Genomic DNA, 23,901 nt, shown 5'->3' with positions numbered 1-23,901 from the left:
AATGCAGCGTTTCCCAACCAGGGTGCCTCCAGCTGTTGCACAACTACAACTCCCAGCAGGCCCGGCATGTTGGGAGTTGTAGTTTTGAAACAGCTGGAGGAATCCTGATTGAGAAGCACTGTTCGAATACATGTGTATGTATACTTTATAGTGATATTTGTTATCCTATCAAAACCCATCATGTAGTATTTTAATCATTTTTCTGTTTTAGTATTTTGCTAATAAAAAAAAAAAATCATAAACAGACTTTAGGTGGGTTCACACCACGATTTTCTATAGTTTTTGGATTTTTATTTTTTTTTAAATGTATGCAACCGTACAGCAAACCGTGGCCGTAGACTTTCCATTCAAAACCGTATGCACCATATTGTATACAGTTGTCTCCGTTTTTCACACCACATGTTTTTTTTTACTTTTTTTTATTTATTTATTTTTTATAACCTACCACATACCATTGAAAAAGGGGACGCAGTTCCCCGAAACGCGTCTAGTGTTAAGACAACCCTGCACATCATCTGAGACAATCGTTACCGCATTGCCGATCCTCACCTACTCTCTCACCTGCTCCTCGTGCTGTCGGGGTAGAGAGGATACCTCCAGCGTTGCCATACGCTGCTACGAATGCTAGGCTTCACAGCGATCTGATTGGTTGCTATGGGCAACTGGTCAACGTTTCCTCTGCACAGGTTTTGATAAATTCCCCCCATGATCTTTTTGTCACTGACTGTGCGGCATAGCAACCCAAAAATGGTCTAATGTGCATGTATGGGGGTCCTCGTATCAATTCCCTAATGTTATTGTAGAGCATCTTAGGCTGCATGAGAAGTCTGCTTCCAGCTACAACTAGCAGGACTTCTGCTCACAGACTATTTCTGTGTTGTACATGACCATATTAGAAGATTTACTTTTCCTGAACATGTTATCTATCCTTGTGTATCTGCAGTCAAGTTGTCTAGAGTCTTGTGTGTCCCAATTTTCCATTAGTTTTCCTAAAGAGGACCGGTCGTTTTTTCCCATCATATTTATTTTTGTTTATACTCTTATTGTTGTTCTTGTATTGAAATTATTCTGGAGTATGTTTCCCTGCTTCTGTTCTTCTTCATAGACTTTTATGAATAAATAGACAGCAGATTTCAATTATCATTTTCTAGAAGGAATGAAAGAGGAACGGTGCAACACAAAAGCTATGAGAACAGGTCATGCAGAAGATTTTATTAAAGGGGTACTCCCGTGCCCCAGCGTTCTAAATATTTTGTTCAGAATGCACGGAGCGGGTGGCCGTGATCGTGACGTCACTCCACACCCCCTCCATTCATGTCTATGGGAGGGGGCGTGACTATCGTCACGCCCCCTCCCTTAGACATGAATGGAGGGGGTGTGGTGTGACATCATGGGGGGCGTGGCCGTGACATCACGATCACAGCCGTCAGCTCCCAGCATTCTGAACAAAAATGTTCAGAATGCTGGGGCATGGGACTACCCCTTTATGTCCAATGATTTATTAGTATAGAAACGTCAGACAACAAGTGACAACAGGTCCACTTTAAGAATAAAAAAAAAAAAATGCTAAACAAAAAGCACCCTTTGAAATGCAACTAAACAAGCCCTCAAAATGAATATAAAGCATAGAGTTAATGTGTGAAACAGTATGTATTTTTTTCCCTTCTACTCTTTTCCCACCCACGCAGCAAAGCACACATCCCACAGCCTGAAGTTAATGACTAAATGGATGCTGAGGAAAAAGCAAACATGAGCATGTTCACTTACAACCTCTCTGTTTTTCTATTTTTGACTTCCAGTGATTTTGCTCAGTGAGCAGACTGTTTTAGGCTAGAACTTGTAAAGGTCCATATTTTAGTTTAAAGAGGATCTGTCCGCTCCCCTGACTTGTCTGTTTCTGTAAATGTTTCTCCTTTTTTTTTTTTATAACCTTATGTTGTGACATTCTGGTTATCTCAACTAGAAATATATGAGAAATATATGTGCGGTGCAGGGGTAGGTGGGGGGGGGGGGGGGGGTGGTTGGGGGGATTGGCTGGGAGGCAGCGGCGGAGGACCCCCGGACAGGCAGGGGGAGAGAAGTGGGTGGCGGCGGTCTCTGATTCAGCCAAAGCCGCTGCAGTTCATTGATTTAAAGCGCCCGCTTTAAATCAATGATCTGCAGCGGCTTCTTGGGGCGTGGAGAAATAGCTGATAACTTATACCGGAATATCGGTATAAATTATCGGTATCGGCCCTAAAAAAGATAGCAATGAATTTCTTAGGAGATCCGCCAATAGAATGTTCATGTAAACACTTTCAGCCAATCCACTCTCAAGTGCATTGCCGTCTGTTGGGACAGCAATGCAATCCTCCGGGATCTCCAGCGAAAAATCAGGAAAGATCCTCAAATGTATGTTTATACCTCTGACTTACAAGAAATTCGAGGCTTGACCTTATATATATTTTTTGCTGTGGGTGTGCAGCAGATCAGTAGCGGATTCACTCCAGGATTTGCTCCATTGGTATTCAATGGGGTCAATCCTCTGCATTTCATCACCATGAATTGACATGCCATTTAGAAGTAGAAATGTTGGAATGCTTTACTGTAGAGATCCTTACCTCTGAAGTGTGCTGACCTTCATCATACTGTCATGAACCTTGTCCTGCTGTATCCTTCCATATGATGGATGGGTCACTGGGGCTTTAGGTTAATGTCTAGGTTTTATTTTACCCAAGACCTGCAGGCGTTGGCGTAACTTGGAAATGCTAAGCCCTGATCCAAAAAACAGTTTCAGGGTCTTCAGTTATAATGTTTCATTTATAGGACTGTTCAACTCCAGTAGAGAAGATAGACCTTATACCTTAGGCTCCTGAGCCCAGATGCACCCCTTATAGTTACACCCGCAGGTATCAATAGTTATACTGTAAAGAACAGATTTGTTAGACAATGATATTTTGTTAACCTCTATGGAAATGCCTGTTTGTTAGCTACTAAAAAATCTGCCTAGCTTCCAGAGAGGTCTCACGGAGTCCTAGTCTCCAGTAGTTTACCCTTCCATGTGGTTGTACACTCTTACAGCATTCTTTGTGGGTTAATATAGACCCGTCTAGCATGTATATTTCCCTTTTGCTAGATACAGTGGAGTTAAAGTGGTATTCCAGGAATTTTTTTTATTTGACTATGCTACGGTGGCTGTAAAGTTAGTGTAGTTCATAATATAGTGTCTGACCAGGGGTGTGGAAATTTGAAAAAAAAAAAAAAAACTACTTGTCCAAGGGACTAAAGCGGAACACAATCTACTTGTCCCTCAAGAAAATCCACTTGTCCTGGTAGATAAAATAATTTCAACCAAAATAGTACGATTCACCCCACTAGACCACCAGGGATGGATAGAAGATCCCTTTAGACACTGCTGTCAACTTAGACAGAGGTGATCTAATGGTTTAATAGCCGGCCACAGCGATCGCAGCATGCCAGGCTATTAGCGGTGGGAGAGCTGTAGCTAGCGGCCTCCGGCTACTGAAATCAGCTGGGGGCCGCCGCCCCCTCCATACACTCTGAGCGCCGGTGTGAGGTGCAGACTTGCATCGGCTCCTACGCCTCACACCGGCATTAAAGAAAAATAAGGGGGAAGTCGTTCTGTCCCTGCTAGCCCGATACAGGGCTAAATCTACGAAAAATTCACCTGCCCGGCGCCCGGAACTACTTGTCCCGGGCGTCGGGCGATAGGATTTCCACATCCCTGCTGTCTGTACCTGTATGTGACGATTTTCTCACAATTCTTCTGTGATTTTCACCCCAATATTTATTTTTACCAGCATACAAAATGACTGTTGTCTCAGATTTTTCCCAGGTTGCAATGCGGCCGAGACCTGACTCACTAGTCAGCTGATGACAGGGAGCCTGTCTGCTTCAGTGGGTGGAGCGATCGCTTGGTGGGAGAGAGATCAATATGCAACTAATGCAACAGCTGTAGGCACCCTGATTGAAAACCACTGGTCATTTATGTTTCAATGGGTGGGGTGGCTAATGTGTGGGAGGGAGGAAAATGGAATTGTGGGATTTGTAGTCAAAAAAAGAAAAGTCAAACTGGAAATACCAGTTCACAAAAAGCTAGCCACAGTATTATGGTAATCTCACAACATAGCCATTTATCCCCAAGACAAGCTCAGATCCTTCCTAAGCATGTCCATTACTGTCTGCCAGGTACGTACTAAAATCACCTTATGGTGGATAACCCCTTTAATGTTGCTTTTAATGTTTAAAAGGCAACTGCAGCGTTCTAACACATCACCGATCGACAGGATAGGGGATAAGTATTTGATCTAGGGGGTTCTGACCGCTGGGACCCCCGACAATCTCCTGAATGGGGGCCCCCGCATTAGCGCTCATTGAGAGCACTAATGCGCGTAGTATCTACCTAGAGAGGTTGACGATACTCCTTCTCCACGTACAGCTCTATGGGAGAGGTGGGGAGACATTAACGCTGCCTCCCCGCTTCTCTCATAGAACTAAATGGAGGAGGCATGTCGTCTGCAACATCATGCTGCGGATGGCACGACTCCTGCAGGGGAGAGCTGCTGCAGAGCCGTGGCCCCGTGCGGGGGGGGGGGTTCACACCGGTTGGACCCCCACGTGATCAAACCCTTATCCCCTATCCTGCGGATAGTGGGTAAGTTGTTTTAGGCCGCAGATGTCTTGCTGAAACCTCAGCTTTGTTCTCTGGGTATCTGATCAGCATTATGTCAAGGGAGAAAGATGACGCAGAAAGGTTATTCCTTTGAGTCCCAGTGAAATATCATTCCCTGTATATTACTGCAGTTTTGTAGACATATTAGAGCTTTGTTGTCATGTTCTCTGCTCTCCCTTGTTGTGGTTGTCTGGTCTCCCTGGATCTTTCCTTTATTTGTGGTGTTCCCATTTGTGCACTGTAATAGAGTTGATGCTTCTTATGTGTGAGCCATATGTGGTCATAGTAGTGCTAAAGTTTTGTTACCCTGGCAATAATGTAGTTATCACCAGTCTTGGGTTGTGTTCACACTTCCATTACTGGTTCCATGAAAAATATACCAGAAAAAATAGTGCATCACCTTGTGCTGGTCTTTTTTTCCTTTGGTAAAATTACCTTCACTATGCCAGAAACGCGATGGCTCCCATTTAAGTCAGTGAGGTCTGCAGAAGCTTTGCTATTTTTTTGTATTCTTTTCTCTGATAACAAAAAAGGGACAAATGCAAGGAAAACTGTTCTTCAGATAATCTCCATAATTTAATTATTTAAAGTGCAGGATACAGACATTCAGAAAAACAGGACAAAAAAGATGGACCAGAACTATGAAAATCATGACACTGAACGGTCCCTGGTCAACATTGAGTTTGGCAAAAGATGTTTGTTGTTCCCAGTTTAAACAAAATGGAAATATTATAAAGGGAGAACATACAGGTACACCAAGGAAGATGTCAGTGTCGGGATAGAAAACTTGGAGACATATGCATTAAAAATAAAAATACACAACAAAATAAAAGAACAAATTGGAGGAAACAAGCATTATTGTTTGTGACAGAACTACGAGAAATTAAAATTTTATTAGAAAAGCCAAAGGAAAAAAAACAGGACTATCACCTAAATAGAAGAAAACAGTTTTACAATGGGCTGAAGCAGGGCTTGAATCCTGGGTGCAAGGTTGCCATAGCAACTAAGAATTTTGTGGCGAGGCCAGGTTTTTAACGGCCCTTTCCAATAAGGATTGTCCATCTTTAAAAACAAAAAAAAAAAAGCTTCTGGCATTCTGGTGTTAAATGAGCAGCGAATGTCAGGTGATCACAGCAGCCTCAGAGGTGATGCTCTGTACTGAGAAGTACAAAGTGTTACTGCCAAGGCTGCTGATTGGCTGCGAAGTCATGTGACAGCGCTGACTGAAGACATCTGATGCTGAACACCGGAGGCAAAAGGAAGCGAAGGGTAAGGTAAGTAAAACAGTTATGACGGTGACACATGGGGTAGATGAGGGGGCAGTAATAACTGTAACACATCAGGGAGATGAGCGGACACCTTTGACTGATCATATGTTGTATAACGTCCCGTTATGTCATGATACATGGTGTGTGGCATCCTGGTTCCTTACTATTTTTATTTTATTTTTTTAAAATTTTGTGGGCTCCTAAATTTATACCGTTGATCTGGAGTGTGGAGGATTGGATGAAAGTGATTTTTATTGGCCGAGGAGATGATGGTGCATCAATGTCTTGTGGTGACCTAATGAAACATTTAAAAGTGATGCTTGAAACACATAACATAATCTAATATTTCATGTTAAGGAGACAGAAATAGAAATAGGAAATAGAAATCTTTACCTCACCAGTCTATATACAAGTGTGCAAAGTTTATTATTTTTTTAAAATATTTTTTAGGTTTGGTGATTGTCATTTTTATGGGTTTCAATGCATCTTGGCACAGAACAAAGAATGTTAACTTTTGTTCAGAAAAGACACCCCAGCTCAATGACCTACCCAGAAAACATTCCAGATCTCAGAGAATTGTAAATTTATGGTGGAAATTAAGGAAATTGGCCCATTAATCTTGCAAAGCTGATCTGTCACCAGAAATTGGGACCCGTCTGATGTAGAATATTGCATATCATTGGTGAAGTCCAGACCTCAAATAATTCAAAGCCTGAGAAATAAACATGAATTTTCATAATAGTTTCATAATTTAATAATTCAATATTTCTCTCTGCTTGATCTGGAAAACCATATGCCTTGAGTTAAAATAATTTACTTTAATTAGTTTGAGGGATGTTACATGAGGCCAGAATGTCCAGGTATTAGGGTGATCATTTTAGGTTCATTGGCTGCGGTACTCACATGCGGTACTCTTAGCATATATAATTTATTTGTTCAATATTAAATCCACAGGAACTTATGGTATTACCGTATGTGGACGTTTTTGGTAAACCAGTTTACCACAAATTGTATTGTACAGTGTATGTAGTTGTAACAAATCCTAAGAAAAGTACAATAAACAACAAGGCTAACGTGCAGGTACTGCAACTGGTAAACTTGGTGTAGGATCACCTAGTGCTGGGCGATATGACCAAAAATGAGTATCACGGTATTTTTCTAAAGTTTCCCGATATTTATTTATTTTTTACATTGAGACTTGCATTGAGGTGGCGTAGCGGAACTAAATGGGCTTTTGGAACTAAATGATCTGAACACTGGGGCAGTGGAGTACCCTTTTAAATAGATGTAACAAACAACCCTACAGCCTCCAGCTGTTGCAAAACTACAACTCCCAGCATGTTGGACTATATAGTAGTGTATAGTATAGGTCAGTGTTTCCCAACTAGGGGTGCCTCCAGCTGTTGCAAAACTACTACTCCCAGCATTCACTGACAGCCGTTGTCCGGGCATGCTGGGAGTTGTAGTTTTGCAATAGCTGGAGGGCCTACTGTAGGTATAGTATATTATACAGACCCCTGTCCATCCCAGAACTCTGACTCACCTTCCCAGTTGCTGCAGGGGGGGAGGGTGGTCCGGGCCATCCATCCTTCCTGTAGTGTCCGGCGGCATTCCGGGTGGAGGGTGAACCGTCCCGGGCTGTCCTTCTCCAGGGGTCCTCTTCTCCACTCCGGGCAGGCTCCGGCCTAGTAACGCTGCGTACACGCCATTGCGCAGTGACACCCGTGCGCAGCGACGCACCTGACGTCACGGCGTAGCGGCGTCTATGCAGCGTTACTAGGCCGGAGCCTGCCCGGAGTGGAGAAGAGGACCCCTGGAGAAGGACAGCCCGGGACGGTTCACCCTCCACCCGGAATGCCGCCGGACACTACAGGAAGGATGGATGGCCCGGACCACGCCCATTACGGGTAAGTTTAATATTTTTTATTGACTCGGAGGGTGGGGGAGGGGCCCGACCGGTATAGCGGTATGGGCAAAAACCCATACCGTGGGAGAAAAAAAACTGTATCCGGTTCATACCGGTATACCGCCCAGTGCTAGGATCACCCTCAAACATTGTTTGGGGTCATATGTCATTAGTACATTTGCTAAGTACAAAATGGAGTGACCATTCTCTTAATGTTACGCACGCACAAGTTTACCTGGACAAGTAAAGGTGTATGGAGATTCCACTACTAATTTGTAGGCTTGCAACAGATTCACCTTTTTAATCCCCTATGCTGACACTTATAGCATTATTCCGAATGGGCAAATTCCCTGTTGCTGCACTACATGTGCTGTATCTTAAATACTGTTAAGGAGTCAAGTGGGGGGTGGGTCCAGTTTTTATTTATTTTTTTAAGGCTTGGTTGACATACTGGGCATGTGCAGTGCATCACGGCATTGCTCATGTCCAGGTAAATACACTTACCTTCCCTGCTCCTACACCCGGTGAGTAAAAGGCAGTAAGTGGTAAAGTTGAAAAGGGTGACTGTAAAGAAGACAAACTAGGGGCAGGTCAGTGAGGTCTGGAAGAGGGGTTTGGGGGACTGGACTGTGTGATGCTTTAGGATAGCAGTACTGCCTCCTTGTTGTGGTAACTAGCCTAAAGGGTGCGCTATTTTATATATTTTATACCTAAAGCAGAGAAGTGATACACGGGCATCTTTAATAACGAACTAGCAGACAACCCAGCATTGCCCTGTCTCCTACCTACCTTGTGGGAGAGGAAGAGCAACAATGTCCTGTTTTTTATAGCCCCTCACTATTCTCTGCACCTGCCTATTGGACAGTCTGCAGGATGTTTTAAAATTCCTGGGAAATCTCTGCAGCCCTAGAATAACACAATCAGGAGATGTACCGGAAGTCCAATAGGTGGGTTAGGGTTGATTTTACAATCCTGTATTTTTTGTTTAATTGTGTACCAAGTTTCATCAAAATATCTCCAGTCATTTGTAAGTTATGCTGGAATATACATACATACGGATACACACATATACACATATTTTGGGTCTGTATATGTGTGTGTGTGTGTGTGTGTGTGTGTGTGTAATATATATATATATATATATATATATATATATATATATATATATATATATATATATATATATATATACACACACACACACACACACACACACACACACACACACACACACACACACACACACACAATTTTATGGTGGTTGTTCAGGGTCTAAAAACGTTTGACTGGTTCCCTTCCCATTATGTTAACATGTTTTATGATAAGACCACTTCATGATATGGTAACTCTGCGGAAGATTTATCAAACCTTGTGATCAGGGGAGCAGTTGCCCAAAGCAGCCAATCAGATTCCAGCTTTCATGTTTCAGAGGCCTTTTTAAAAAGTGAAGGAAGTAATCTGGTTGCTGTGGGCAACTCAGATCTGAACCTATTGTTAGGTGTGTGTGTGTGTGTGTGTGTGTGTGTGTGTGTGTATATATATATATATATATATATATATATATATATATATATATATATATATTTATATATATAATGTATGTGTGTGTGTGTGTATATATATATATATATATATATATATATATATGTGTGTTCGTATTAATGTGCATAAAGAAGGAGCCCCAAAACGAATAACTTTGTCAAATCACAGAGAAAACTATATCCTAATCATATAGCCACAGGGTGCTCACCTAGAATGGTTTGGGGAAAGCCACAACACCGATTCTAGCACATCAATCCATTGCAGGGAAGCCAGGGTCCAAGAATATGCAACACGACATCTGTACATCCACAACATTGGCCTTTTTATCATCATAGAATGATGGATGTGTCTTAATGGTTCTTTCTTTACTGCTTGATTCTGATTTGTATGGTTTGTGGCCAGGATTGTGATTTCTGGGCACAGTATAACCCCCTCCCTCCCTTTTAAATTTTTATGGAATCCAAAATTGGTTGTATGCTGAACACTTACTAATATTATGGCATGTGTCAGGTTCCTGAGAGCAAACCTCATGCTTTTCTGCTCTCTTCTCATCTACACTGGTTTTTGGCTTTTCCCTTTGTAGGTTAGGTATAGTTTAGAGAGGAATCATCAGTGTTTCCTGTTTTGCAGTAACGTGATAAGTGCTTGATGTTCCACAGGTTGCTGTATTTCATCACTTCATCCAGCAATGGTTATCGGACTTGGCCTTGAGCCTCTCCAGCAGTGCATGTGTTGTAGATGATCTCATTGGAGCTCAGGTGTTGTATTGACTGCTTCAGCAACTTGATCTGTCCACCAGTGTCCTCTCTCATGGGTTTTATTTCCAGTTTCATGGGTTTAATAGCTACCGTAATCTGTGTGTATTGCATTTCTTGACCATTGAGTTTTGTTTTTTTCACTTATTACAATGCTGGCAACCCTATGCCAATGCCAGTGAAGTAGCCCACCCTAGGTTCTCACCTGTGCTCTGTTTACTCCTTTGTTCTTTAGTTAAAGGGGTACTCCGGCGCTAAGACATCTTATCCCCTATCCAAAGGATAGGGAATAAGATGTCTGATCGCTGGGGACCCCCATGATCTTCCAAGCCGCACCCCATTAGAATCAGCCCCCGGAGCGTGCTCGCTCCGGGTCTGATTACTGGCGATCACGGGAACGGAGCATTGTGACGTCATGGCTCCGCCCCCGTGTGATGTCGCACTCCGCCCCCCTCAATGCAAGCCTATGGGAGGGGGCGTTACAGCTGTCACGCCCCTTCCATAGGTTTGCATTAAGGGGGCGGAGCGTGATGTCACTATGCTCAGTCCCTGTGATCGCCAGTAATCAGACCCGGAGCGAGCACGCTCCGGGGGCTGATTCTAACAGGGTGCGGTGTGGAAGATCACGGGGGTCCCCAGCGGCGGGACCCCCGCGATAAGGCATCTTATCCCCTATCCTTTGGATGGGCGATAAGATGTCTTAGCGCCGGAGTACCCCTTTAAAGGGGTACTTCACTGCACCAGTTCCTAACACTGGCTGCGGGGTCGAGACGTCCTGGCCACGCCCCTCATGATGTCACATCATACCCCTTAATGCGAGTCTATGGGAGGGGGCGTTGTGGCTTCCACGCCCCCTCCCATAAACTTGCATTAAGGGGGCGTGATGTGACGTCCCAAAGGCGTGGCTAGGACATCACTACCCCCGCACAAAATGTTCCGAACGCTGGGACAGTGGAGTACCCCTTTAAGGGTCTATTCGTTTTTCGTAGTTGAGATTCTGCCTGTGCAACAAAAACAGCTTGCCTGTAGTTTAGCGATTTATGAGCTTTATTTACTAGTAAGAACCACATCTCCGCCCCAGCCCATAGTTTCCCCCTTTAGCCTGTTTCTTTTGTGGTTTTTGGTGCTGTTCGGCCCCATTACATTGATTTCTGACATGTTTTCTGCAAGGAATAAGTGACGTGAAATACATGCTATGCTTATTCCTATTGAACATAATTTTATGCGCATAAAGCACCCCATGAACATACTCAACGGGGAAAATTTTTTAAGCCTGGCATTTCATATGGTGGTCCTGAAAAGTACAGGATTTTGCGATGTGCCTCTTAGTATGCTTGTTGCAGCACTATAAAGTGTATGATGTCCATTTTAGGACATCGTCAGTCGTACCTCTGTCCTCCGTCAGGTGAAACAGCTTCTCAACTTCTCCCTCGGAACAATCGCCATCAGTCGTCAGCCACAACTCTGTCCTCCGTCAGGCGAAATGGTGTCCCGCCTCCCACTCACACCAATCGCTGTCATCCTTCTGCCACAACTCCCTCATCCGAAAGTCCCTCATCCAAAACACTGTCATGCCTCAGAAGATTCTCCCTCAGACGCATAGCAGAGCCGACGCTGCACAGCACTGTATAGCAGAGCTGACATTGAATAGCATGTACAGCAGAACCCGTATAGCAGAGAGCCGGCACTGACTCTGCCCTGCTATACGGCAGGAAGGTTTTTTGTCTGAGGGATGACAGAGTTTTGGATGAGGGAGGAGGGAGTTGCGGCTGACGCCTGACGAAGATTGGTCCGAGGGAGGAGGTGGGATGCTGTTTTACCTGACGAGGGATGGAGGTACGGCTGACGACGGACGATGTCCTTAAATGGACACTGTAAAAGTGAAATCTTTGAGCTTTGAGCTTGAGTAGATTTTAGTTTAAAATATAAGTCAATGGGGGAGATTTATCAAAGGATTTAGACTGTTTTTTTCCTGTCTAAATTTGTCGCACAGAAAGTCAGTCTAAATATGTGCGACTTTTCTGCGACTTTTGCTGTAGAGGATTTTTAGAACATGATGCATGTAAGTCTATTTTAGACGGAAATGCATTGGAAAATTTATTGGTGCTGAATTTATCAAGTGCGACTTTTGTGCGACAAGGTTTTTCCTGTCTAAATTTGTCGCACAGAAAGTCAGTCTAAATATGTGCGACTTTTCTGCGACACTTGCTGTAGAGGATTTTTAGAACATGATGCATGTACGTCTATTTTAGACGGAAATGCATTGGGAAATGCATTGGTGCTGAATTTATCAAGTGCGACTTTTGTGCGACAAGTCGCATCTGCCCAAAATACGCTGAAATGTCAGACCATGTTGGAGCAGGTCTAAATGCAGTTTAAGCTGTAGACCCTGAAGTCTGAGCACAATAGACAGGAGACTACGACATACGCTGGTCTATAAGCATACCCAGAATAGACTAGATTAGGAAATCTCCCCCAATGTCTAGTGAGGGTAGGGAAGACGTAATGAAAAATCACTAATTGTTGCACAAATGCGGCTTGCACAAAAATCTGCAGCTTTTTTGTGCCAGTTTTTTAGTGTCCAGAGTTTAAAAAGTTTCCCAATTAATGCATAAAAAGTTTCCCATTTAGTGTGTATGTGTGACAGTTCGCATATATTTTGCACCCTGAGGTTATGTTAAACAGTGGTATTTTGGTCCATTTTTATACTGCAAACAGCAGAATGAACAAAAAGAAAAAAAAAAGGCTTGAAAGATTGGAGATTTATCAAAACCTGTGCAGAGGAAATGTGGAGCAGTTGCCCATAGCAACCAATCAAATAGCTTCTTTCAATTTGAAAAGGCCTGTGTAAAAATAAAAGCCATCTGATTGGTTGCTATGGGCAACTCAGCAACTTTTCCTCTGAACAGAATTTGATAAATCTCCCCATAGGCCTAGAATGTGATGGATGGCATTGTCCAGAATATGTGCAGTAGTTCTGGCAGTTCTTTACGTCTGCCATTATATTCATTATCATTAGGCATGGGCGCGGAAAAAAATGCTGTATTTCTTCCCAGATAGGAATGTGTGCTCCGAGGGTTGTGAATAATGTGAACGTAGACATGAAAATATAGATAAAATAATCACTTACCATTAACAACTTCAATCTATGATCCTCTTGAAATAAGTGATGAAGAATATTGGGTTAAAACTTTTTCAAAATAGAAAATTGTTGTCAGAGTTAGGGTCTATTCACACAGTGCAGTTAAATCATGTTTTGTGCAGTAATTTTCATGGAAAACATAGCAAAATTGTTTCATTACAGTGATCTAAAAGAAGCTGTTCTCAGCACCCACCTATCGAGAGCCTGGACTGACTTGTCGGGATTCATGGGGGCTAAGACTATGTTATCACACAGCATTTTGGGACATGTTTTGCGCTATAAATTGCTTTGTTGCACCAAAGCTGCATGGTAACACCACAAAACTGTTATCTGAAAATAAGGCCTAAAATCTGTGGCCCAGGTTTATCTTGGTTAGGATTTATACCATGATTTGTGTATCTGAGGCCCAGGTACATGAGGAAACTGTCAGAATGACAGACCGACATATCGTGCACAGGCCCATTCATTTTAATGACCAGAGATGAGCGAACTTGCAGTAAATTCGATTCGTCACGAACTTCTCTGCTCGGCAGTTGATGACGTATCCTGCATTAATTAGTTCAGATTTCAGGTGCTCCGGTGGGCTGGAAAAGGTGGATACAATCCTAGGAGACTCTTTCCTAGGACTGTATCCACCTTTTCCAGCCCACTGGAGCACCTGAAAGCTGAACTAATTTACGCAGGATAAAGTCAGCAACTGCCGAGTCGACAAGTTCGTGACTAATCGAATTTACTGTAAGTTCTCTCGTCTCTATTAATGACCCAAGCTTAGTTTACTAGTTACTACGTTCGGCTCGTTTTCAGTGTTTATTGGAAGCGTAGTTTACAGCACTTTTAAGTCAAAACTTGGATACACTTGAGAAATGACCCCAACTTAGTTGCTAGCCAATTATGCTTTGGCCATTTAAATGATTGGGGCCGGTGCCTGTCCGAGCAAAGATTGGTTGGCATGGGTTCCCCGTGTATCTGTGCCGTGAAGGCACAAATTGTAGTGTGAACGAAACCTTAGATCTATCACTACTTTGCGCTGTGATTGGTTGTTAGAAGCAAATTTTTTTTACATTTTTTTTATTTTTTGTCCTCAGGCAGATGGATAAATCAGAACCTACGTAAACATAGCAGTATTATTTTGCTTAGTATTTTAAGCCAAACCCAAAAGTGTACCCAACACAGAAAAGCTAGAATGGAAAAAATCTGCACCTCTCCTGTATTTTGACTCCTCTACTGGTTTTGGTTAAAAATACTGACCAAACATAGTGATCCCTCAACTTACAATGGCCTCAACATACAATAGTTTCAACATACAATGGTCTTTTCTGGACCATTGTAAGTTGAAACCAGACTCAACATACAATGCTACGGACAGTCCAGATCTGTGAAATGTGTCAAAGGCCGGAATATCTGACCAATCAGAATGGGCAATTTACTGGTAAAACCCCTGTATTACTGAAGCGTATGCACTGACTAGTGTCTGGCAGCGCTCCCTACAGTACAGGGAGGTACAACATGTTCTGTACACTTTACCTGTGCCAGGGTTAGCTGCTCCTTTGGACACCAGGTGAGGGCGACTCCATGTTACTTTTTTAGGACATTGTGTGTACTGTACAGGACCCTTAAGAAGCTCCTGTTTTCTTCATAGACCAGTGTTTCCCAAGCAGGGTGCTCCCAGCTGTTGCAAAACTACAACTCCCAGCATGCCCGGACAGCCTTTGGCTGTCCGGGCATGCTGGGAGTTGTAGTTTTGCAACCGCTGTAGGCTCCCTGCTTGGGAAACGCTGACATAGTGATTACAGCTCCCAGCAGATCTTTCTTACTTTTATATGTAAGGATTTGCTTTATCTCTATTAGTTATCTACTTATTTTTCTTTAATCCTCACTTTTTCCAATTTTTGGATGACATTTTGGTGCCTTTAGAACCAATTACCAGGTTTCCATAGAGTTCTGGTCTCAACATACAATGGTTTCAACATACAATGGTCGTCCGGGAACCGATTAATAATTTAACTTGAGGGACCATTGTACTGTGTGTAAACCCAGTCCTAGGTTCTGATCACATCGGCATTGTGGTTTCTGTTATAAACAGAAACCACAATGCTGTCCAGATCCAAAACATGATGGACCTTGGGGGGCTACCAGCAGACCCCACTGACCTAATACGAAGTTCATCTGGTTTATGCCGCAGTGTCTGTTTTGAAGAAAATGATACTGACAAAAAAACGATTGAATCTGTAATGGAGCCTCCAGTTCACATGTGAACAAAAACATTTGACCCATCCAAAGAGCGAGATGGAATATGGCCTATGATGTCAAATTCTGCTTTTGTTTTCTTCTCTCAAAACTGCAGCAAAACCAAAAAAACAAGGCACTATCACTGCGACATAGGAATACACCATTTCTACATAAGACACTGGCCCTTATTTACTAAGAGTGTAGTGTAGGTTCCTTTGTGGGTTTAAATTCCCTACAATTTATTTTCCATATTTACTAAGGTTTCCCTACATTTTCCACTTTCCCTACATTTAGCTTTTTTTTTTATTTTTTTTTTATTTTTTTTTTTTTTTATACACGTTCTGATCTGTCGGGTTTTCCTCAGCTGAAATCCACCACATTTTATGTGGAAACCTTAGTAAATGTTTTTTTTTTTTTTTGTGTGAAAATGTCGGGAACACACCCCCTTTCGGAGACCCCACCAACTTTTGGAGACCACACCCCTTTCGGAGACCATACCCCCTTTCCCCCAGCGGTCACACCCCTTTTTGGGGTTTTCTTAGCAAAATGGAGAGTTAGTCTGGGTTTTTTTCAATTCTGGCACAAAATCTGGCGCAGACAGAATCTGGCGCAATGGGACAGAATCTGGTGCACAACCCGGCAAAACATGTCGGGCTTGCAATAGTAAATGAGCCACTCTGTTTGTAATTTTCTGGCATAGCCTTTCCTGCGCACGCAGGTCCCTTACCATTGCCTTGTCTCCTCTCTGGCAGACAGACGTAGACTCGAGACGTGTTGCAGGAGTCTCTCCCCGTAGTCTGAATAATCCTCACAGCTGCTCAATTACAGCATTTTACTTCTCTTAAATGAAAGCCGTGAATAGCGAGTAATGAACATGGTGCATTTCTTTCTCTTTCTGTCAGATATTTAGCGGATGGCTTCATTGAAACCTCTGTCTGAACACGTCTTGAATGCTCTGATTAATCAGAATTCATTGAGACGTCTATTCTTGGGCCCAGGGCATTCATTGCCTTGTCACCCTTTTCCCTCTTTCTGTTCCTTTTTTTTTAAGCAGGGACTTTGTAAAGACTTGAGATGTTTTAATTTTCCTGTGTATGTGTTGCCATGGTTAACACCTTCACATTCGCCTTTTTTAACTGTGGATTTATTCAAATGTCTGCACCTGATTAGACCTATTTAAAGAAGTACTTGTTAAAACATATGATGATGCTTGTTCTGTAAGGCTAGGTTCACACTGCAAAATCTCTGGCCGGAGATTGAGTCCGGCCAGCGCCGACTTATTCAGTCCCTATAGACTTATTATTTTGGCGAAATCCACCTGGAATACAATGCATTCTTTTGGCTGCACAATTTGATCAGCGAAAACTCTTCAGCGGAAATTCTGCAATGTGCACTGTGCTGCGGAATCCCATTGATTCTGCTGCATCAGAATTTGCAAATGTAATTTCTAAGTGGTAATTCTGTAGTGTTAACCTAGCCTAAGGGTCCGTTCATACTCTTATAACTAGCAGCAGGTTTCCCCGCTGTGAATATGCTACCGTTCGCTTTAATGGGTGGTCCGCTGGTAGCGCCCCCTACTGTACAGGGAGGTATTACATGTTCTGTACTAATCTTTGGGCCAGGGTTAGCTGCTCCTTTGGACACCAGGTGAGGGCGACTCCATGTTACTTTTTTAGGACAATGTGTGTACTGTACAGGACCCCAAAGAAGCTCCTGTCCTCTACATAGACCAGTGCTTCCCAAGCAGGGTGCACCCAGCTGTTGCAAAAATACAACTCCCAGCATGCCCGGACAGCCTTTGGCTGTCCGGGCATGCTGGGAGTTGTAGTTTTGCAACAGCTGGAGGCTCCCTGCTTGGGAAACACTGATGTAGACAGTGATTACAGCTCCCAGCAGATCTTTCTTACTTATATGTAAGAATTTGCTTTATCTATATTAGTTATCTAATTATTTTTCTTTAATTCTCACTTTTTCCTATTTTTGGATGACATTTTGGTGGCTTCAGAACCAATTACCAGGTTTCCATAGAGTTATGGTCTCAACATACAATGGTCGTCCTGGAACCAATTAATATTGTAACTTGAGGGACCACTGTATTCCCGATTGGTATGTTCACACAGACGGATTTAATAGCAGGTTTGCAGTTTTGGAATTTGAACAGACTTTGTGCTTTCAAATCACAAAGTTCACTCAAATTCAGAGTCCCATTTACTTTAATGGGGCACTAAGAGGTATTCCGCAAATTTTAAACACGTCTTATAACTTTGAGGAATATGGAAATTATGCTGTGTTATTGGGACAGTGGAATCCATATTGAAGATAACATGCAACATTTTGAGCAGAATATTCTGCAGAATTCCACCCGGAATGTCATTCTTCCTTGTTTTCAGAGAATAACTATCCAAATTCTGGGAAGTGCCATCAGTATACCAAGATTCTTGCAGTAATCTGAAAATTATCCCGGGGTAATGGCAGTGTGGCAGTTTCCCATAGCAACCAAAAGGTCTATGAAAAATAAAAGAAGCGATCTGATTGGTTGCTATAGGCAACTGATTAACTTTTCCTCTTCACATGTCTTGATGAATCTCATCCTATGTGTCTGTCAGCAAGCTTACTGACTTCTCAATAACACTCAGGATAGTGGATGTTAGGCTGGGTTCACACCATGTTTTTCAAATACGGTTACCGTATACAGTTTTCCGCTAAAAATGTATGGCAAAAACCGTATACGACCGTATGACTCCAAATTAAAACGTATACGGTTTTTCCCAGTACGGTTCTATCCGTTTGCATCAGTTTTTGCCAACGGTTTTGCTATTTTGTTGGAATTAGTTTTCCAGCAATTAAATAAAGTTACTATTGTTCTATTGAAATTCCAATCTGCGCATGTGTCAACTCCAAAAACTGATTAGAAAAACCGTATGCAACCGTACTCTGAAATTCTGTGTACGGTTCTCATAGACAACAATGTTAGGCTGGGTTCACACTACGTTTTGTCCCATACGGGAGCGCATACGGCAGGGGGGAGCTAAAAGCTCGCGCTCCCGTATGTTACCGTATGCGCTCCCGTATGTCATTCATTTCAATGAGCCGACCGGAGTGAAACGTTCGGTCCGGTCGGCTCATTTTTGCGCCGTATGCGCTTTTACAACCGGACCTAAAACTGTGGTCAACCACGGTTTTAGGTCCGGTTGTAAAAGCGCATACGGCGCAAAAATGAGCCGACCGGACCGAACGTTTCACTCCGGTCGGCTCATTGAAATGAATGACATACGGGAGCGCATACGGTCACATACGGGAGCGCGAGGTTTTAGCTCCCCCCTGCCGTATGCGCTCCCGTATGGGAGAAAACGTAGTGTGAACCCACCCTTATATGGTTTTCCAACCGGAGGCAAAAACGTGGTCGACAGCGTTTTTGCCTACGGTTGAAAAATCGTCAAAACCGTATCCGAGGCAAAACAGATGCAACCGTACACAACATTTGGAATACGGTTTACAATGCATTCTCTATGCATACGGTTTCGGATACGGTCGTATACGTTTTTTTGTGGAAAACCGTATACGGTTACCGTATTTGAAAAACGTGGTGTGAACCCAGCCTAACTCTGGGCGAGAATTTAGGTTGGAATAGGCTATAATGTAAACTAGAATTACCAAAACAACTTTAAAGCGTACCCGTCAGATCCAACAAAATGTATTTTCTTTTTTTTTACTATATCACTCAATACCTAATCCTGACCATGTACATCTGATTTTTGCGTCTAGCACCTTTATTTATTTTTTGATTACACTTTTAATTTAGCTCACTGGTCTAAATTCCTCTCATAGGGAGGGGGCGTGGCCTCACTGTGCAGGTCTCCGCCCCCTCCCTCAGTATGCTGTCTGCTCACATCTCCCCTAGCATTAGCAAAACTACAACTCCCAGCTTGTCCTCATTGTCGGGGCATGCTGGGAGTTGGTTCTCAAGATCTTTACACGTTATATATTGTAAATGAAAATATGAAAAGTGGATAGGATAATGATATCAGAGACCTGAGTATTGGAATGTGTGCGTATGGATGTGAAGGAACAGTGATATGGGCTCAATGGATATGTGTTGACGGTAAAAAAATATAAATATAGAGATGATTAGTGAAAAAAGGAAGAAAAAGAGGAAAAAAAATAGATATGTGATCCCCAATTGAATAAAGTATTACTCTTAAGATGTTAAAGGGGTACTCTGTGGAAAACTTTTTTTTTTTTTTATCAACTGGTGCCAGAAAGTTAAACAGATTTGTAAATGACATGTGTTAAAAAATCTTAATCCTTCCAGGACTTATTAGCTGCTGAATACTACAGAGGAAATTATTTTCTTTTTGGAACACAGTGCTCTCTGCTGACATCACGAGCACAGTGCTCTCTGCTGACATCTCTGTCCATTTTAAGAACTATCCAGAATACGACAAAATCCCCATAGCAAACATATGCTGCTCTGGTCAGTTCCTATAATGGACAGAGATGTCAGCAGAGAGCACTGTGCTCATGATTCAGCAGAGAGCACTGTGTTCCAAAAAATAAAGAATTTCCTCTGTGGTATTCAGCAGCTAATAAGTACTGGAAGTAATTTACAAATCTGTTTAACTTTCTGGCACCAGTTGATTTAAAAAATAAATAAATAAATAGTTTTCCACCGGAGTATCCCTTTAAGCAGTTAAAATACAATTTATTTGGATTAAACATATAAAGTAAATATAAGACAGTTAAAATACAGGGAGAGCGCTGGGCTCTGGCACTATGGATCTCCCAATTAAATGGTAGTCTCATATATTAAAGCGTACCTGTCATAGTGCAAAAAAAAAAAAAGAAAAAGTGAATACATGTTCTGTTTTATCCTCTCCTAGTAAAGCTGGATGCTAATCAGCATAGCTGTCACTATGTGTGTCCTTCATCTTTCACAGACTCCTGAATGTCTGATCAATTTCTTTTTCATTCAGGAGTCCGAGAAAGCTTTGACTATTTCAGCATGCTGGGAGTTGTAGTTTAGTAACAACTGAAGCTGCAATGTTTGTAAATAATTGTGTTAGAGCAGTGTTGCCTCCAGCTGTTTTAAAACTACAGCTCCCAGCATGTCCGCACATCCTTTATCTGTAGTTTTGCATACACAATAGAAATCTCCTATACAATGGTCCCTTAACATACGATGGTAATTCGTTCCAAACGACCCATCGTTTGTCGAATCCATCGTATGTTGAGGGATTCGTGCAATGTAAAAGTGCATTAAATACTCACCTGTCCCCGCCGCTCCAGACCGCGTCCTCACCGCTCCCAATGGTCTACCAGGGGCTCCCGATGGGATCCCACTGCTCCGGCGTCTTCTTCTGGGTCCTCCGGGGTCCGGGCCTCGCTTTCTGGTGACGTTATTACGTTGTTGCGCCGGGACGGCGTGCGCAGCTAACTAATAAAGACGCTGGAAAGCGAGGCCCGGACCCCGGAGAGGACCCGGAGCAGCAGGGATAGGTAAGTGAACACTGCTATCCAACAGCAGCAGGTACACTGCTATCCAACAACAGCTTAAGCATTTTGCGCAGCCGGATAGCATTTAATGCGATAGCCCCGACACATAAATGCATCGTATGTCGATGCTCACATCGACACGTGATGGCCTCTGAGAGGCCATTGTATGTCGATTTGATCATATGTCGGGGCCATCGCATATCGGGGTGGGGGGTTACTGTACTGGATACCGGTATGCTGTAAAATCTAGACTAGTCTGTCTGGCTAAAAGACAGACGACCCCTAGTGGTGGCTATTTTGAGCTTGAATTTCAGGTGAAAATTTTTACTTTTTTTGAAGGTGTATATTGTGAAATGTCATATTATGAGTCCTGCAATATATGAAAAGTTTTTAACAATGACAGTGCCTCTTTAAATATAATCCATAATACTAGATATCACACATGGCTGCGAGTCACTTGTTAAAATGAAGCATTAACTTATTAATGGTAGCTCTTCTCAAACGAGTGACTAAGACTACTGAGGAAGGACCTAGAGTGTCCGAAAGGCATCTGGCCTGCCAGCGCTCTCCCTGTATATTTACTTTATATGTTTAATCCAAGTAAATTGTATTTTAACTGCTTAACATCTTAAGAGTATTACTTTATTCAGTTGGGGTTCACGTATATATATTTTTTTTCTTTACTCCCTTTTCAAACCTCTTCCTTTTCTATCAGCATTCTTCTACATTCTGATCTTTTTTCTTTTTTCACTTATCTCTACATTTATATTTTTTAACCGTCAACACACACATATCCATTGCGCCCATATCACTGTTCATTCACATCTATACGCACACATTCCAATACTCAGGTCTCTGATATCATTATCCTATCCACTTTTCATATTTTAATTTACATTATATAACATGTGTAAAGAGCTTGAGAACCAGTCATCCTACTTTTTATATTTTGTCTAAATTTGTTCAGGTGAAGTGGAGATTACACCCAGACGAAAGTTCTCGGTCACCATACATACAAAAATTTTGTATCATTCTGGGAGTTGTAGTTTTGCTAATGCCAGGGGAGATGTATCCATCTGCCTACTCACATCTCCCCTAGCATTAGCAAAACTACAATTCCAAGCATGTCCACAGTGTCAAGGCATGCCGGGTGTTGTAGTTAGTATAGCTAACCCTAGAGGAGATGTGAGTGTCAGACAGCGAGGGAGGGGGTGGGGTTTGAGGGCGGAGATTTGCGTGGTGGACAGTAAGATGCCAACAGAGAGCCAGTGGTGCCGAAGGCTGAAGGTGAATGGCGGAGCGCGCAAAGTGAAAGTAACCTGTCACCCAGCCGCAGAGCCGGGTCAGTTATCTCCCCCGCAGAGCAGCACTTCTGTTCCCTGATCCCAGAGTGTGGAGATTGAGGGTGCAGAGGCAACTTGTGTTTCCCCGAGCAAAGTGCCCTTACAGCGGAAAGACAGTGGGCTTCCTCCCGCTGTTAGCATACCGATAGCTGGACACAAGGTGACAGTGGGAGGATTTTTCCTCCATCTGTGAGCCCTGCGCTCACAGCTGTCAATCAAGGAAGTGTGTCCATGACATAGGTGATGATGCATGGACACAGCAGGACTAGTATGTGTCCAAGCAGGCAGGGGGGGGGCAGTTGTTTGACTGGCTTTTTCAGTATGAAATACTGAAAATTTTCTAATGAAAGTAATTGCAAAACCTATTGGTTCTGCGTGCTTTACAACATATCAAAAGTTTTTGTATGTTCACAGTGCCCATTTAAAAAAATGTTTTACATAAACCTATCCATTAAGGTACTATTGCGATGTACAGTATGATGCGCATATGTCATGCAAAGGATTTGAAGCTGTGTTTGGTCATTTAGTTTACATTTAACTCTGCAGTATCAGATATGTACAGATACTGCACATGGGAATACATCCTTGGGGTAGGGTCACACATGCCGTATTGTGCTGCGTATTTGCTGCTGCGTATTTTCCTGCCTATTGAAGTCAACAGGTAGCAAAATCAGCTGCAGATAATACTCAGTAAGGGTACGGTCCCACGTATGCAGTGTATAATCTGCTGCACAACGGGAAATACATTGTGTATTCTCCGATCAGCATACACACAGGGCTATGCTCGGTGGCAGACCTGTGTGTTATGTGAATTTTGGAGGCGGGGCTGCGCGACAGCATAACTGCGACCAGGGGCCCCGCCTTCAAACGCCACTGAACACACAAGGCTGCTGCTGGTTAGCCCTGTGTGTATGCTGATCGAAGAATACACAGAGTATTTCCCGCTGCACAGACTGTTTTGCACAGTGGGAAATATGCTGTGTAAGCACTACGTGGGACTGTACCCTAAAATATGCAGAAAAATATGGCATGTTTGAGCTGCCCTAAAAGATATTTATTTTAAAAGGGATTATTTTGGTATTTCTTGCTAATACAAATTTCTTTTTGTAATCTGACTTTATATATGTGCGCTAACTTGGAATAGACTTTACTCAACTGCACGTTGCATTACAAAAATTGTGCATTTTGTAAAGGGAGCATTATAACCTTTAAGACTATTGTTTACTAGGGTTACTTGGGCCTGGCATTGTTCTTGTTGTGCATAGACTAGTGTTTTCCAATCGAGGTGCCTCCAGCTGATGCGAAACTACAACTCTCGGCATGCCCGGACAGCCAAAGGCCCGGACCGGGCATGTTGGGCGTTCTAGTTTCTCAACAGCTGGAGACACACTGTTTAGAACAACATCTGACTACTCGGTGTATACTACATACACAAAGAGACAGTGTACCTAATTTACTATTGCAAACCCGACATGTTTTGTCCGGTTGTGCGCCAGATTCTGTCTGTGCCAGAATTGGAAAAAAACGAACTCTGCATTTTACTAAGAAAAC

At 42.8% G+C, this 23,901-nt stretch overlaps 1 protein-coding gene across 8 annotated transcripts in view; it reads left to right on the top strand.

Annotated features, from left to right (window-relative positions):
* HDAC4 (histone deacetylase 4) overlaps positions 1 to 23,901 on the top strand; it is a 224,581-nt gene that overhangs the window by 127,030 nt on the left and 73,650 nt on the right. For 2 of the 8 annotated variants that reach the window (XM_056537011.1, XM_056537010.1), the window contains exon 1: positions 7,781 to 7,847. The exons of 5 other annotated variants lie outside the window; for them this stretch is intronic. In XM_056537011.1, the coding sequence (XP_056392986.1) occupies positions 7,823 to 7,847 (25 nt within the window). In that variant the 5' untranslated portion in view covers positions 7,781 to 7,822. Of the gene's footprint in view, positions 1 to 7,780; positions 7,848 to 10,065; positions 10,147 to 23,901 lie in introns of those variants that run through there. One more of the 8 variants, XM_056537013.1, reaches the window with a different exon arrangement.

This window comes from Hyla sarda, chromosome 8 (assembly GCF_029499605.1).
Source record: "Hyla sarda isolate aHylSar1 chromosome 8, aHylSar1.hap1, whole genome shotgun sequence".
Classification (NCBI taxonomy): Eukaryota; Metazoa; Chordata; class Amphibia; order Anura; family Hylidae; genus Hyla; species Hyla sarda.
The sequence above is the reverse complement of the archived record's forward strand: the minus strand, read 5'-3'. Positions and strand labels throughout refer to the sequence as shown.